This window comes from Podospora pseudoanserina, chromosome 6, assembly GCF_035222485.1.
Source record: "Podospora pseudoanserina strain CBS 124.78 chromosome 6, whole genome shotgun sequence".
Taxonomy (NCBI): Eukaryota; Fungi; Ascomycota; class Sordariomycetes; order Sordariales; family Podosporaceae; genus Podospora; species Podospora pseudoanserina.
In genome coordinates, this window is record NC_085925.1 from 1,315,693 (window position 1) to 1,330,056 (window position 14,364).

Below are 14,364 nucleotides of genomic sequence, written 5' to 3' on the forward strand. Positions count from 1 at the left end.
AAGCGAATAGATGTTGTGTGTGTGTAAGTGTGAGCGAGCATATCTAAGTTTGTTCCCTGTGTAACGTGTCCATTTTGATAGATTGACGCCACTTGCCAGAGTTAACGTGAGGGAGTGAGTGCGAGCTGCCTGGACCGAGCGCCGGGTGGTTTCTTGGCACGGATGATGCAAGTGATTCGAGGCCGCGACGGGGAGCGAACGTGTCCGGCATCAAGCCATTTGAACATCCACGACGCACCCGACGGCCGAGACCAACCAACCACCTGTTTCGTTGATCCACTCCCCATCGTCAACCTTGGGCCTTGAACCTCATCGTTCTATCCAACATTTTTTTACTCTTCATCTTGCGTTTGACAGCACTGCCGACCGGGACTGCCGATTCGCAAACGGATTTACCTTGCGCACATCTATCTGTTCGCTACCTGACCAGCCAGCCAGCCACCTACGACCGAGGACAGGATTGCCCGGGTGAAGAACTCCGACTCCGATCACGCGCACGCGCACGCGGCATATATCACCGTTTTTTACCCTACCTCGCCCTCGCGTATTTCTATACCAACAACGACAACAACAACCACCACCGGGGGTTCCGCGAGAGAGAGAGAAAGAGAGAGAGAGAGATAGGGAAGGGAAGTTCAAAATGGCAGACGCAACCGAGCAGCAAGTCAACGTCCCGGGGCTGTTGTTCATTCTGGTCCTGTCTGGGATCTTGATCAAGTACTTGTTTTCTTCGGGGTCAGGGAACGGGAATGGGAATGGGGATAGGAGGAGGGCGACGGGACAGCAGGACCCGGCGGCGATGGCGAGGCAGAGGGAGGCGGCGGTGCAGAGGGTTATGCAGATGTTTCCGCATTTGAGCAGGAGGGAGGTGTTGTGGGATTTGCAGAGGACGGGGGGGAATGTGGCGTTGACTGCGGAGAGGATTTTGGGGGGACGGCTGGAGAGTGTGAGTTTACTCTTTTTGTGAAGGAGGGGGTTTGGAATGATTGCTAATGTTTATCTGTGTGACAGCCCCCAGCTACGTTCCAGCCGCCGCCACCACCCGAGGGGAGCGCTGGTCCGGCTGCTTCTGGGAACGCGAATGTTAATAGCGCTGTCAAGCCGCCTGTGCCTGCACACCCGGATCTGATTACGAGGTATAACCTGGCGGAGAAGTTGAAGGGGTCCGAACCTGAGGAGGACAACACCAAGGCGAGTGGGAAAGGCAAGGCGTGGAGTTCGAACAAGGATGAGAGGCAGAGTTTGTTGCAGAAGAGGAGGGATCAGATGATTCTGGAGGCGAGGAGGAAGATGGAGGCTAAGATTGCTGCAGAAAAGGCTGCGAAGGGGTTGTAGGAATCTGTGGTGTACATTGGCTTGTTTCTCTCTGCATAGCATTATGTGCATTGCATTCGGGGTTTGTGTTTGGGGCCCCTACATAGAATGGTATATTTATTCTTCATCAGCGCGAAGGCTAGCAGGAAGGTTGTGTTGATTTTTGGTTAAATACAATTGCGGCCACAGTGGGCTAGACATAAACAACGCAGATCCAGGAACGTGTGTGAAGGGATTAGGTATGTAGTCAATTCTTTGAGGCATGAGACTTGGGCGAGATGGTTGCTTCTCTCTCTGTTTATCAAAGAGCAGGTGGGTCTGGAACAGGAGATGGACCCACCTGCCGGAGCGATTAGATAGTAGCAACACACGGCCACATTCACATGCTTTCTGCGAGCTTGCATCGACCGCCGCTGGCACCTTCGAGACCCGACACCAAACAGCCCCCCCTTTTTGTGAGGCAAAATGCGGCTTTTGGACGATTTAGCCTCGCCCGAATCACAACCCAGGTGGTTGCCGAGTCACCCTCTCATACAGGGCTGAGATCGTATGAAAAAGGAAGGGTTTCCACATGCGACAGCTCCCGTACTTGGATTTCCTCCCTCAAGAATTCTTGAAGTCTCGTTGTTCTTCTCGCTTGTTTTATTTTCTTGCTCTCTTCTTTTATACTTCTCTTGACAAAGGAATCGATAGGCGTCCGACTAAAGAAGTCAGATTCTCGGGACTCGTTCGCTTTCAACGGTCACCAGCGCGGATCTCTTCGAGGACGCCCCTGGTTTATCCCTTTCTAGCCTGGGACGCCTCCGAACGAACGGACAAGATGTGGACCACTTTCAGCAGCCGTGACGAGCCCGCCACCCCGTTGCCGCTGCCGGCGCGGCCCCCTACTTCCTCGTCGTCGTCTTGTTCTGCTGCTCATCCCTACCCGCCGCTTTCTCCCAACTGTGAACATCCTCAGCCAATGTATCGTGTTTACCCCCACGATAATAACCGCCACCACCAGCAGCACCATGTCGAGAGCGAGTACTGCCACGCCAGGCGAGGCGGCTCGCCTACTTCTGCGTCAACAACTGCCACTCCTTGGGATAACCCAATGGTTGATCTGCCCTACGTTGATTACGCCCAGGTGGAGATTCAGTCACAGTCTATCAAGGTGATTCGGTCTCCGTTGTCACTGGTGAAGTCGGTCGCGTCGAGGTTGCCGACTAGCCCTTATATGCTCGCCAGAGCGGTGTCTACCTACGCTACCAGGTCGAGGAGCTCTTCCCCGCCGGCTTCGACTGAGCCGCCTGTTGCTCCGCCGTTGCCGAACCGGCCGAGGATAGAGGGGTATTCTCCGGGGGTTTCGAGACAGGGGCAGACACGGAGTATGGAGGCTAGGGCTAGGGAGAGTGAGAGCGGGGTGAATTGGGATTATGGGTCGCAGGGTGAGTCAATTCTTGTATTGAGAGAGGAGAGAGTGGATTGCTGACGTGGCGGATAGGCATTGGAATGCTCTCTCTCGCCAGGCAAGGAGGCAATGCGCCTGGTTTGGAGAGGATGAATTACATTAACAGTTTGGCCTATCTGATGAGAGGGTTGCCGGCTGATCTCACACCTGCCGAGGCTTCGACTATACGGCAGAGCACACCCGCCTCGGTGGTAGGCCCGCAACCAAACGACTATTCTGGCCCACACCATGACAGGTCGATGCCACCTTTACAGAGGAGTATCGTCCACCACATTGCTTTCATCGTGCTGAACTGGCTGTATGCCTTCTGGCAGGTGTTTGCACCATTCCTGGGACAGGGAATCTCTGGCCTGCTCCAATTCGAGAGGGACAATCAGCTTATCAACAAAATGGCGATGAGCACGTTCAAGGGCGCGAAGAATGCGTATGTCTGGTTTTCTGCGGCTTACGTGGGCCAGCTCATAGCGGCGTTCATGGCGTGGGTTTTCCAGGGCGTCCACGGGGCTTTGACTGAGTTCCGGGCGCAGTCTGATGCTACGAGAGCACAGGGAGGTGGTTTTTCGAACCAGCAGCAACCGTCGATATCGGAGGAGGAGTGGGAAAGACGAAGGATGTATGAACAGCAGCGGACGCAACATCAGGGATGGCCATCACATAATTATTCGATGGACTGTGCACAGCTTGCGAGGCAGGGGCTCTGATGTGACTTGATGGGATTTGGTAGAGTTTGGGGGCGTGTGGGATAAAGGGGCAGGAAGACGGGATGGTGTGGAAAAGGTACATATACAGATACATGGGCGGGGTTTTAGACAGGAGTTCGCGGAAAGGGGGGTATTCTACGGTTATGCTATTTTCATGTCGATGAATAAACAACAAGATTGAACATCTACTCGTGGCTCCAAGAAACATCTGAAGTCTTCCACAACCACTCCATGTCGGAGCCGTTCGGAGAGTGGGGTGGGGGCCCGGGACTGCAGGGTCGCGGGTGGGTTCGGGCGATAAGATAAGCCATTTGGAGCTGACATGGGGGACACCAGGAAATTTTTCTAAACCGCCCGATTCTCTTTTGCTGATCCTGCTCCCCCATTCTTCCACTGTCGCAATCACCCGCTCTCTGTTATACCCCTCATTGCCTGCCTCCAGCCCGTGTCGACACTTCGCCACGAGTTCATACCAGAGTAGAGGCTCGACACCCAGACGCCTTGCCGACGGACGCGCTGAGCGTTACCTTCCGTCTTGTCATGATGAAGACCAGCATCTTGCGGCACGCCGCCGCCTGCCGTGTCGCCTTGACTGCGCGCCCCCTCCAGCTCACAGTCAGACTCTCGCCGTCGGCCTTTGCTATCGCACAAACACCCCTCAAGGCGTCGTATCGTCCCGTCAACAGCCTCCTCCGCTTCTACTCGAGCGAGTCGGCCGCTCAGCAGGAAACCGCCACCCCCGCCGGGCGCATCACCAAGTTCAGAGATCTCGAGAGCTTGGGCGTACACAATGCTCTGGTCAGGTCTATCACCGAGGGGATGCGGTATGAGGACATGACAGAGGTGCAGTCTCTGACTATCAACGCTGCTCTTGCTGGAAAGGATCTGTACGTTAGGCCTGTTGCTGAAGAAGTATCCCTCCCTGAAAGATTGCTAACAAGTCTGCCTCGAAATATAGTGTTGCGCAAGCCAAGACAGGTACCGGCAAGACGCTGGCTTTCCTTGTGCCGATCCTTCAGAAGATTATTGCCGATCAGCCAGCCCTCGCTGAGGCTCGCCGCCCTGTGAAGGCCAGATCCGACGACGTTCGTGCCATCGTCATCTCCCCCACCCGTGAGCTTGCTGAGCAGATTGCGGTGGAGGCTGCCAAGATCGTCAAGGGCACCGGCATCAAGGTCCAGACTGCTGTCGGAGGAACCCAGAAGAGAATGTCGCTGCAAAAGATTCGCTACGAGGGTTGCCATTTGCTCGTCGGCACTCCTGGCCGTCTCGCTGATCTGCTCACTGATGAGTACAGCGGCGTGGCTGCTCCCAACCTCACTGCTCTGTGCTTGGATGAAGCGGATCGCATGCTGGATGTTGGATTCGACGCCGAGCTCGACACCATTCTCAAGGCGCTCCCCAACAGAAAGGATACCCCCCGCCAGACTCTTCTCTATTCCGCCACCATGCCCAAAGACGTGGTTGGCCTCGCCAGAAAGTACATTGACCCCACCAACTTCGAGTTCGCCCAGACCGTCAAGTCCAACGAGACCCCTACCCACGAGAGAGTGCCCCAGTTCATCGTTCCTTGCCGCAGCTTCGACACCATGCCTGCTACTCTTTTCGAGATGATTCGCACCTGGGTTGCCAAGAACCGTGACGAGCTCGAGGGCAACCCTCTGAAGATGATGGTGTTCTTGCCCACCACGGCTTCCGTCATCTCGTGGAGCGCTGCTTTCCGCCGCCTCCGTCGTGAATTCCCCGATATTCCCGAGGTTCGCGATATTCACTCCAAGTTGACCCAGCCCATCCGCACCAGGTGCGCCGAGGATTTCAGACGGGCCAAGTCTGCCATTCTCTTCTCCTCTGATGTTACCGCCAGAGGCATGGATTTCCCCAATGTCACCCACGTCGTCCAGGTCCACACTCCCAACGACCGCGATTCATACATTCACCGCATCGGTCGTACGGGCCGTGCTGGCAAGGAGGGTGAGGCTTGGCTCCTGGTTTCTGATTCCGAGGTCAGCACTGCCCGCAGCAGATTGCCCGGTCTTCCCATCAAGCGGTCCACCGACTTTGCCGTTGCCTCGACTGATCTCTACGGTGCCGAGCCCGAGTCGTTCCCCGATTCTGTTAAGAGGGTTCGCGAAGCGTTTTCCAAGCTTCCCTATGAGACCATCTCAGAGTATTACAAGTCTTTCTTGGGCGGCGCTCTCCAAGGTGTGCACAAGCAGGCTGTTGTTGACGAGTTGAACACCTTCAGCAAGAACATCTTTGGCTTGGATCAGCCCCCTGGAGTTTCGCCATCGCTGATGAGGAACATGGGCCGGATTACCGGCCTTAGAGTCGCCGAGAGGGAGGAGAACAGGTTCCAACGCAGCGGGACGGGCGGTGGCTTCGGTGGCCGTGGTGGTGGCCGTGATGGTGGCTTCGGTGGCCGTGGTGGTGGTGGTGGTCGTGATGGTGGCTTTGGTGGACGTGGTGGTGGCTTTGGTGGACGTGGCGGCGGTGGGAGAGGCGGTGACAGGGGGGAGAGGAAGCCGAGGGATAACTGGGAGGCTATGGAGATGGCTGGACAGAGGGATAAGCAGCAGTCCAGAGGTGGTGGCCGTGCCACTTTCTAAATGGTGAGCCATCATTACGGATGGGCGGTTTGGGATGACGCCAAAGCAGGAGGCGTGGTTTTTTGTTCAAATCACATTCCCAGGGGCGGCTAATCATTTTGTGTGGAGTTGGGAGGGGTTCTTCCTGTGTGAATGAGAATGGGTTAGGGGGAAGATGGGTACGAAACAAAAATAGGGGGACCTGGAACGAAGGGTGCCCCCTCATTGGATTTGACATCACAGCATTGTCCCGGAGTTTTTTTTTTTTGCTTTTTTTCGGGTCAAAAGAATTCAAGAGAGGAGAGGACATTGTCTCTTCTTTTGTTGTCACTTCGATTCTCAGTCATGAGGCATGGATGGGAAAATAGGAGAGACAATGGCTGGCAATTTATTTCGGGCACAAGGCAGGCAGGCGGGCGGGGTGGCAAAGCGGCGCATATCACATCACAGGGGAATCTCTCTTCTCTACTTTTGTTTTCTTTTGCTCATCTTTGGCTTTTGACATCTTGGGGATCTTAAGTCTTTTGGGGTTCCTGGTTTCGTGTAAATTATGGAGAACGGTGTATGTCTTGTTTATACCAAAAATTGTACGATTACGAGGTTGAATCTTGCCTGTTTTGTTGTCCATGATGTGTGGATGAAATTCTGTCCCGAGTTTTGATGTTGTATGACGCCCATCTTGGCCGAGAATCTTGGGAATATGCGGTTTGCTCTATTCGTTCTTGAAAACGTCCTGTCTCTTTGGTTTTCTCCAATCCTGTACGATGTTGTGCCTTGTGATCTTCTCATCCTCTCGCTTAATTCATGTCCAATTCCTCCAATGCTTGGGGGGGTATCATATCCTGCTTTTTGTTTTTTTGTTTTCCCTTTCACTTTTCTTTCCTTCAACACCTCTCCCTCTTCCCTTTCACATCACCTCCTCAAAAGCGTATGCGCATCCCAAACTAAAACCCTCTCATCCCACCCAACACTAGCCACCCAACCCCCCGTCCCAAAAAGACACCAGTCCACCCCCGTGCAAAACTCGGTGTGCCTATTCATTAACCCCAACTCCTGCCCCACCCTAATGACGTTCTCCTCCTGCGGAAATGGCATTGCGCTCCCATCACTCCAAACCCTCACCGTCATGTCGTACCCCGCGCTGGCAAGCACATCCCGCGCATGCGGCGACCACTGGAGCTTCCTAACGGCAAACTCATGACCCAGCAACACCGCCGTCGGGCCGCCGGTCGGGTTGCGAATGTCAAACGTCCGGATGGTGCGGTCCACCCCGCCGGTGGCGATGACAGTGTCCGAGTATTTGTTCCAATCGTGCGTGAGGGCTTCGTTCGGGATGGCACCCGCGTAGGTGGTGCCGTTGGAGAGGCGGGGCAGGATGGTGGACTGGGGTATGGAAGGGGGGGAGTGGATCGGAATCTGGGCGACGAGGTGGTATTTTGCGTTGACAGGAGTGCGGAGGTCGAACAGGCGGAGGTGGGAATCGGAGCTGACGCAGGAGATGAGGGAGGGGTTGTGGGGGCTGAAGGAGGCCGAGTAAGTGCAGTTGCCTACGGGGAGGGTTTTGAGGCTTGCTGGGCGGGTTGGGGACCACTAGTGGTGAGACAAAGGTTAGTGGTTGATGGGATTGAAGGGGGAAGGGGAAGGGGGAACGAACGATTTTGACGGTACCATCCCATGATGAGGAGAGGAAGGTGTCTTTTGTGAGGGGGTTCCAACAGACGGAAAAGGTCTCTCGCTTGTGCTCGTGGAAGTTCATGACGGGAAATTCGGGCACGTTGAGGTCGAAGAGCTTGATGGAGCCATCGCCGCATGCTACCGCGCATTGGTTTTCGTTGATTTCTGACCAGGCGAGGTCGTACTGGGCGTCGTTTGTGTCGTAGGTTTTTTCGATGGCGATGCCCTGGGGGCCGAGACCCAAGATGAAGAGGCGGCCGTTGCCGACGATGCCGTAGTTGGAGGAGGAGGCGACGGCGAGGCGGGAGTCGTAGTAGGGGGAGTATTTGACCGAGTAAGGGTTGAAGCCCGGGGTTCGGGCTTCGAGGAGGGAGGCCATTGTGAGGGGTTGGGGCACAAGAGGGGCAATGCGCAGCAAGAGAGGCAAGCAAGGATTGGGCAAGAAAGATTAGGGGTAAAAAAGGGGTACGTGTATGAGCAAAGCGCAATGTTTACTTCCAATTTCCAATTGTGTCGTTTGCGACAAGTTCAATGTCTCGATGAGGTTGGAGGAGGTGGACTGCCATGAGCTGCTAAGCCGTCCGTGAAATGGTGGGGCACATGGGCCTCGGCTTACGGTAGCTACCCCGGAACTGACTCCCCGGGGGATTCTTTAACAGCCGCACTGATCCCTGGTTTCCCGCTGTAAGCGGTCCCGTGACAGCGCTCCCCCTGGGCGTTTTGTGCCCCACCGGTGACACGTCCATGTTTAATCTACGCGTTACAACACCTCTTGGTTCAACGACATCATTTTGGGGTTTGGAGGGCATGCGCTTGGATATCCCGGTGGTCCTTTGATTTATTCAAAAGTTTACAGGCTTGGAAGACCAAGGAGCTCTCGACTGAAGCCATGGATGCCTTTGTGACCAGGCGGTCACAGAAACGCAAAACAAGCGACGATTTTGCCGTGGAATCGCATGAAGAATCGACAGACATCAAACTGGCGATTCTAGCTTCCCTTCATCCTGATATCGAACAAGAAATGCTTCTTGATATTCTTTTAGCGCACGACGGCGATGTCCAGGCCACATCCAACACCCTCAAATCACCATCTACCCCCCGATCTGTCAAAAAGACTGCCAACAACAGAATAGCAGGACAAACATCCCTACGAGCCTTCGCTATCGACCCATCATCCGGCGAGCCATCCCCAAAGAAACCCAAAATTCTCTCCAAAAAAGGCCAAACACTACACCTCTACGACCCGCAAGACATAAGCGAGCACACCCCCTGCACCATAATCCACAACTTCCTCCCCGCCCACGAAGCCAACGAGCTTCTATTCGAACTCCTGGAAGAGTCCAAAACATTCCAAAAGGCATCCTTCAAACTATTTGACAACATCGTCTCCAGCCCCCACACCTCGGGGTTTTACGTTGGCAGTCAGAAGGAACTGCAAGAGCAGAAGGATGACTACCACTATAACGGTGGCAGGATCAGCGTAGGTTTCTGCTCTCATTTCCCCGGCTCCGCTGCTTTCATAGATTCTTACAGGATTTTACAGGATGTCCGCACCCTGACACCAAAACTAGAAGCTGTACGGGGGCGAGTGCAAGAGACAGTCAATTCGGCAATTGAAGAGCACATTCGCACTCATCACGGTGGTCAGAAGCCAAGACATCAGCCTTCTGAGCCTTGGTGTGCGAATGCAGCTTTTGTGAATTGTTACAATGGGCCGCAGGAGAGCGTTGGTTGGGTACGTCTGTTTTCGTTCCATTTCTCACCACATCTTATGTCCACACCACAACCCCTGAGCGTTTCCCTGCCAACCACACCCCCTTATTCTCACTACTGTCCCCTTCACCAACAACCCTCCATTTTGTTTTAGACATATGCTAATGGTTAACAGCACACCGACCAACTAACCTACCTCGGCCCCCGCCCCACAATTGCATCCCTTTCCCTAGGCGTAACCCGCGAGTTCCGCCTCCGTCGCATATCTTCTTTTCTGCCCTCTTCCGCATCTGACAATCCTGATCCAAACCTCCAAGGCCAAGTCTCGCTCCCCCTCCCCCACAATTCCTTGTTGATCATGCACTCCACCACCCAAGAGGAATGGAAACACTCTGTGTCACCTTCCCCAACCCTAACCCCGCACCCTGTGTCGGGCAATATCAGGATCAACATCACCTACCGCCACTATCGCTCTGCTTTTCACCCGAAGTATACACCAAAGTGTCACTGCGGTGTGCCAGGGGTGTTGAGGGTGGTGACGAATGACACCAAGCAAGCAAACGGTGAGAGGGAGAGGAAGGAGAATCGGGGGAGGTATTTCTACATGTAAGCCCGCCTTTCCCCCTAACGTTCTTTGGCCTCCCCAAGGTGATGTGCTGATAAAACTGATTTAAGGTGCCACGCGGGTAACGTACCCGACCCTACCAAAAAGAAGTGTGGGTGGTTTTTGTGGGGCGATTTCGACCAAGATGGAAATCCGAGGGTCTGAATATGGCCAATCAGAGCAAGCCGGGGTGATGTCCGCCAAGGGACCTCGGATCACCAACTGCCAATATTTCATGTGTGGGAGGATCTTGACAATCGACGAATGAAAAATGAGAGGGAGAGATGCCCGGTTTCTTGTGTGACGGATTCGATATTCGGTTTCGTAGAAGAACAAAACTGCGCCAATCGGAGATGGGGCCGGTCGGGGTGACACCCGTAGAGTTCCTATTCTATAGTCTGTAGAAGTGGTACGAAAGGCCTGATTTATGAATGCTCACCGATTACAGCAGCCCGGGGAAAGATCCGTATTCCGCTGTCTTCTTTTCTCGTATTAGAACAACCATGGCTACCCACTTTGATGGAGTAGATACCTAGCCAAACTAGCAAATTACGCGAGAAATGAGGAATGGTCTGTACAAGCACACGAGTCAATGTGCTTATTATACATGTAATTCCGCATGTACATACTGTAAACACAAACAATTATTCCTTGTAGCTAATGCGCCCTCGACATGGTTTAGATTTCGGCAACAGCCCATTTCACCTGCCTCCTAAAGTCATGGAGAACCCTCTGTGAACATCAAATGACAAGCACATCCTCCATATCCGATTCTCTAATTTCGGCCGGAAACAAAGGTCTTGTATCCCCTCTCGCCTGCCAAAAGCGCCCGATCCGCACAGCTTCGCCCGAAGCATTCTGCCTGATCACCAATCCAAGATCAAGCACTTGGTCCGGATTTTCATCCGCGTTCCTCGCCAGAAGTAAGCAGCAAAGCCCTTCTTGTTGCCCCGTGATGATGCCTAGGGGTCGCTTCGAGTCCTCCACCGTATCCGCCGCCCAAGAGGCAACCGCATGATCCCCTCCTCTATCCCTATCAACTAAACCACCCCCAGAGCCATCTCGACGGCGCACAACCCGCTTCACAGCCCCCTGCAAACGCACATACCCCCTCCCCTTCTCATCCATCCCCGTCTCGACAACTTTTCCAATCCACTCAGGAAGAAGATCCTCCCCGCTAGGTCCAACGCGAGGCATCAAAGCCATCTCCTCAAAAACCCTCCCTTCCAAGCCCGCCCATGACCACGTCGGCGCCAAATACTCCCTCGTGTGCGGCCGATCACTGGATGTATCAGTGAACCACAAAAGTTCATCAAGCAGCTTGTCCTCCCACATCCCCCAGAGGTTCTTCCATGATGTCAGCCTCTCGATCCGCTGAATAAGACTCGACACGGCAACAAGGCGGTCGTCAAAATAAGTTAGTTGACAACCAGTATAGGCGCCCGGACAGCGCGCCACGCTGAAAACAGCGCAGTGGATGAGTCTCCCCCAGAGGAGGAGGAGGATGGGGCTCGAATGCATTCTCTCAAGAAATCCGCCTTTGGAGAAACCGACCAACCTCCCCCCAGGACTTGCTCTCCGTCGCCAAGCACTCGACACACTCCCAAGCCAAACCCCAGGCGCCGTAGTACACCGTCCTGGGTCCCAAAATCCGCTCCTGCAGAACCCACGCGCGCGTGTGCAGCGGTAAAGGGGAGCGGTCAATCTGCAAAAACGTGTCAAGACGCTGGTGGCAATCAACATGAAGCCCGTGAGGGAGATGGCATATTCGAAAAGCGAGCGGGTTCCGCGGCGTGGTCTCTTTGCCGTCGGGGCTCTTCTCTGCAAAGCACCCCTGGACGGAGGAGAGGGCCGTCAAGGCGGAGATGGTGCAGACGAAATTCGCGTATATGTCGCCCATGATCTTGGATTCGTCGCGCCAGTCGGCTTTGGAGTCTTGGATGATGCAGAGGGAGTCGATCCAGATGTGTGTGTGGCCTAGCTGGCGCGTGACTTTTGCTGCCTCGCGGAAGGTTGGAGGAAGTTGGTTGAATGGGATCTGGTGTTGAAAGTCGGCGAGGTTGTCCAGGAGAGTCGGAGGATTTTGGCCGCTCCCCAGCAGTGGGAAGGGTGAGGTGGGGCGGTTTTGATTTGCTGAAGTTTTCTGTGAGGACGAGTCGTAGATTTAGGTTCTCATCTCCGGTGACTTGGATGAGCCGTGTCGGGTAGCCGTGGTTAGGGGTGCCGAGATTTGCCGCAAGGGCACAATCTTTATGACTTGTGACGCATTGCCTAAGCCATTCTCTTGCCAGAGCGGCCGAGACATCGTGGAAGAGGACTTGGACAATCGTGCATTTCTGTATATGCTGAGGTCTGGAAACATAAAAGGCGAAGCGGGCTCGAGCGGATTGTCAAGCCGTCCTTCCAAATTCCTAAAGACAGAAAGCTCCCCCTTTATCTTTTCTCGAGTTTCCTCCGGATCGAGAATCCCGACTTTCAGCCAGGCCCCTCCTGGTCGTGAGACGAAGAGGCTGATCTGTACACTTCCAGAACCAATGTCGCTGCCTCTCAACATCCCAAAAAGCAGAGAACAGAGATAGCACCCTGATAGCGACGAAAGCTTGAGCTCAGAGAGGGAGGTATATGACCGAAAATTCTCGGTGCCCTTTTTCAGCGTCGGCAGGAGATCTGAGTTGGAAGCTGCGCTGTGGCAGGCTGTACACAAGACATGTTCTTCTGCCAGATCCGGAGATCGAGTAGCAGACATAGCATCCTGATGAGATTCCAAGCTCGAGGACGCAGGCGATTGACGAGAAACGCCAAGCTATTGTGAACCGAGTTGGCTATCAGAGGGTTTGTCTTGCCGGATTCCTGCACCGGACCCAGCTCCGTCGTTACTGGTGGTTGAGAGCGAAAGCATGGGAAGCACCTGGGACAGGAAAGGGAGCTAGCTTAGCGGTCGACGGGCAAGTTCAAGGTGTAGGGAGAACGAACCCAAAACAACTCGAAAGTCTTGCCACATCAGGGGCATGATGCCATCACTACCTCCCATACACACGGAGATAAGATTTTTAGAGGTGGTTGAGCAGAAATGTTTCGGTTGGGTAGCTGGTTGGGTACCCATCATAGCCTGGCGCGCTCCACCTTGCTATCCAACGCCTTTAGACCTACCCGGCAACAAACTGTCATCACAATTCACCTTCCCAATATAGTGACCGACAATGCCATCAATCTCCGCCACGAGTGCAAAAACGCTGATTTTGTTAAAATCTTGAATAGTGACGCGTTGCGACCGTTGATTCACAGAGGGCGAAACCCTGAATGCACACTCTGCACCTTTTTACAACAGACCGTGGTGCTTTCTGGCATCAAGCGTCATGGAACGTCGCTTGAGCTCGAAATCAGGCGGAACCACGAAGAGATCGCGGGAGAGCTCTGGTCCCTTGATCTGGTGCTTCATTCGTCCTGCATCATCTCACGATGTCCAATCACTGCCATTCGCCCGCCCCCCCAAGGACGATAAATATCACAGCGGAGACTCCCCGTCTCGCATGATGTATCCCCGCACCATCGAATCAGACAGGATCGACTACGACATCTTTGCGTGGATGGATATCCGACTGCGAACAGCAGCATTCACTGCAGGGTTCAAAATGCCGCGAGGCCGCCCCCTTTCATCTCGACAGCTCCCGCGTGGTTGACTGCGCAGGTGCGGAGCCAACCCTCATTGCGTACCCCCTTGTGGGCCAAATAGAGCAGGAATATGCAGTGCTGAGCTATGCCTGGGGAGCAGGAACCCCCTGGGCAACTCGCGGCTGGACCTACCCGGAAGGTGTCCTGTCCAAGCGCCGGCTCGTGTTTACCAAACATCAAGTCATCTTTCAGTGCCAGAAAATGCGGTTTCTGGAGGTTCTCTACCCCTCGTCGAGGGAACTCCCCATGCCTTTTTTGAAAGACGTGTTTCCCTTCGCCTGGAGGGACAGGAGCCCACTTGAAGTGTTGGGAGACCATATCGAGCAATATGTCGCCCGGAATTTCACGGCATCGACCGACGGCCTAGACGCTCTCAGGGGTGTTCTACAGCGATACAAGGCAGACGACGATCCACCCCCCTACTAGGTCTTTGTGGGGCGCCCGTCTCTCCTCGACGAGTGGCACCATCCCGTTGGCATGGCCATGCCCGACAACTTCACGCTTGTCGTGGCTTTGTCGTGGACGATCGCGGAAGAGCTCGGGGTTACACGCCGTCCTGGAGGCTTCCCGAGTTGGACTTGGCTTGGGTGGAAGACGGGGAAGAGGACGAGCTTGTATCTCTTATCGGTTCGACTTGATTCGGCCGCGTCA

At 54.4% G+C, this 14,364-nt stretch overlaps 6 protein-coding genes across 6 annotated transcripts; 4 read left to right on the plus strand and 2 right to left on the minus strand.

Annotated features, from left to right (window-relative positions):
• Nucleotides 1-640: 640 nt before the first annotated feature.
• QC764_603520 (uncharacterized protein) lies at nt 641-1,335 on the plus strand (the record flags this gene model as incomplete). Its single annotated transcript, XM_062948857.1, has 2 exons — nt 641-946; nt 1,012-1,335. The coding sequence occupies 2 exons, from the start codon at nt 641-643 to the stop codon at nt 1,333-1,335; spliced, it is 630 nt and encodes a 209-aa protein (XP_062797377.1).
• A 550-nt stretch (nt 1,336-1,885) lies between these two features.
• Nucleotides 1,886-3,635, plus strand: QC764_603515 (uncharacterized protein; the record flags this gene model as incomplete). The annotated part of the gene is made up of 2 exons (XM_062948856.1): nt 1,886-2,741; nt 2,798-3,635. 2 exons carry the CDS (start codon nt 1,886-1,888, stop codon nt 3,463-3,465), a joined length of 1,524 nt encoding a protein of 507 aa, XP_062797378.1. The 3' UTR covers nt 3,466-3,635.
• Nucleotides 3,636-3,805: 170 nt separating this feature from the next.
• Nucleotides 3,806-6,652, plus strand: QC764_603510 (uncharacterized protein). Its single transcript, XM_062948855.1, has 2 exons — nt 3,806-4,352; nt 4,424-6,652. The coding sequence occupies exons 1-2, from the start codon at nt 4,006-4,008 to the stop codon at nt 6,069-6,071; spliced, it is 1,995 nt and encodes a 664-aa protein (XP_062797379.1). The 5' UTR covers nt 3,806-4,005; the 3' UTR covers nt 6,072-6,652.
• PEX7 (peroxisomal targeting signal 2 receptor) lies at nt 6,198-8,331 on the minus strand. Its single transcript, XM_062948854.1, has 2 exons — nt 7,705-8,331; nt 6,198-7,640 (listed from the first exon to the last, which is right to left on the minus strand). Exons 1-2 carry the CDS (start codon nt 8,101-8,103, stop codon nt 6,963-6,965), a joined length of 1,077 nt encoding a protein of 358 aa, XP_062797380.1. The 5' UTR covers nt 8,104-8,331; the 3' UTR covers nt 6,198-6,962.
• QC764_603490 (uncharacterized protein) lies at nt 8,276-10,434 on the plus strand. The gene is made up of 4 exons (XM_062948853.1): nt 8,276-9,204; nt 9,268-9,459; nt 9,613-10,043; nt 10,113-10,434. Exons 1-4 carry the CDS (start codon nt 8,614-8,616, stop codon nt 10,204-10,206), a joined length of 1,308 nt encoding a protein of 435 aa, XP_062797381.1. The 5' UTR covers nt 8,276-8,613; the 3' UTR covers nt 10,207-10,434.
• A 348-nt stretch (nt 10,435-10,782) lies between these two features.
• QC764_0091640 (uncharacterized protein) lies at nt 10,783-13,480 on the minus strand (the record flags this gene model as incomplete). The annotated part of the gene is made up of 3 exons (XM_062940927.1): nt 10,783-11,388; nt 11,600-12,174; nt 13,372-13,480. The coding sequence occupies 3 exons, from the start codon at nt 13,478-13,480 to the stop codon at nt 10,783-10,785; spliced, it is 1,290 nt and encodes a 429-aa protein (XP_062797382.1).
• Between the last annotated feature and the right edge of the window lie 884 nt (nt 13,481-14,364).

Bases quoted from the DNA above. Each gene is read 5' to 3' on its own strand.
- PEX7 (XM_062948854.1), bottom strand. From the start codon at position 8,103: ATGGCCTCCCTCCTCGAAGCCCGAACCCCGGGCTTCAACCCTTACTCG. The intron at 7,641-7,704 runs GTTCGTTCCCCC...TCTCACCACTAG, and splicing joins GGGATGGTACCGTCAAAATC to TGGTCCCCAACCCGCCCAGC.
- QC764_603510 (XM_062948855.1), top strand. From the start codon at position 4,006: ATGATGAAGACCAGCATCTTGCGGCACGCCGCCGCCTGCCGTGTCGCC. The intron at 4,353-4,423 runs GTACGTTAGGCC...CTCGAAATATAG, and splicing joins GCTCTTGCTGGAAAGGATCT to TGTTGCGCAAGCCAAGACAG.
- QC764_603490 (XM_062948853.1), top strand. From the start codon at position 8,614: ATGGATGCCTTTGTGACCAGGCGGTCACAGAAACGCAAAACAAGCGAC. The intron at 9,205-9,267 runs GTAGGTTTCTGC...AGGATTTTACAG, and splicing joins ATAACGGTGGCAGGATCAGC to GATGTCCGCACCCTGACACC. The intron at 10,044-10,112 runs GTAAGCCCGCCT...AACTGATTTAAG, and splicing joins CGGGGGAGGTATTTCTACAT to GTGCCACGCGGGTAACGTAC.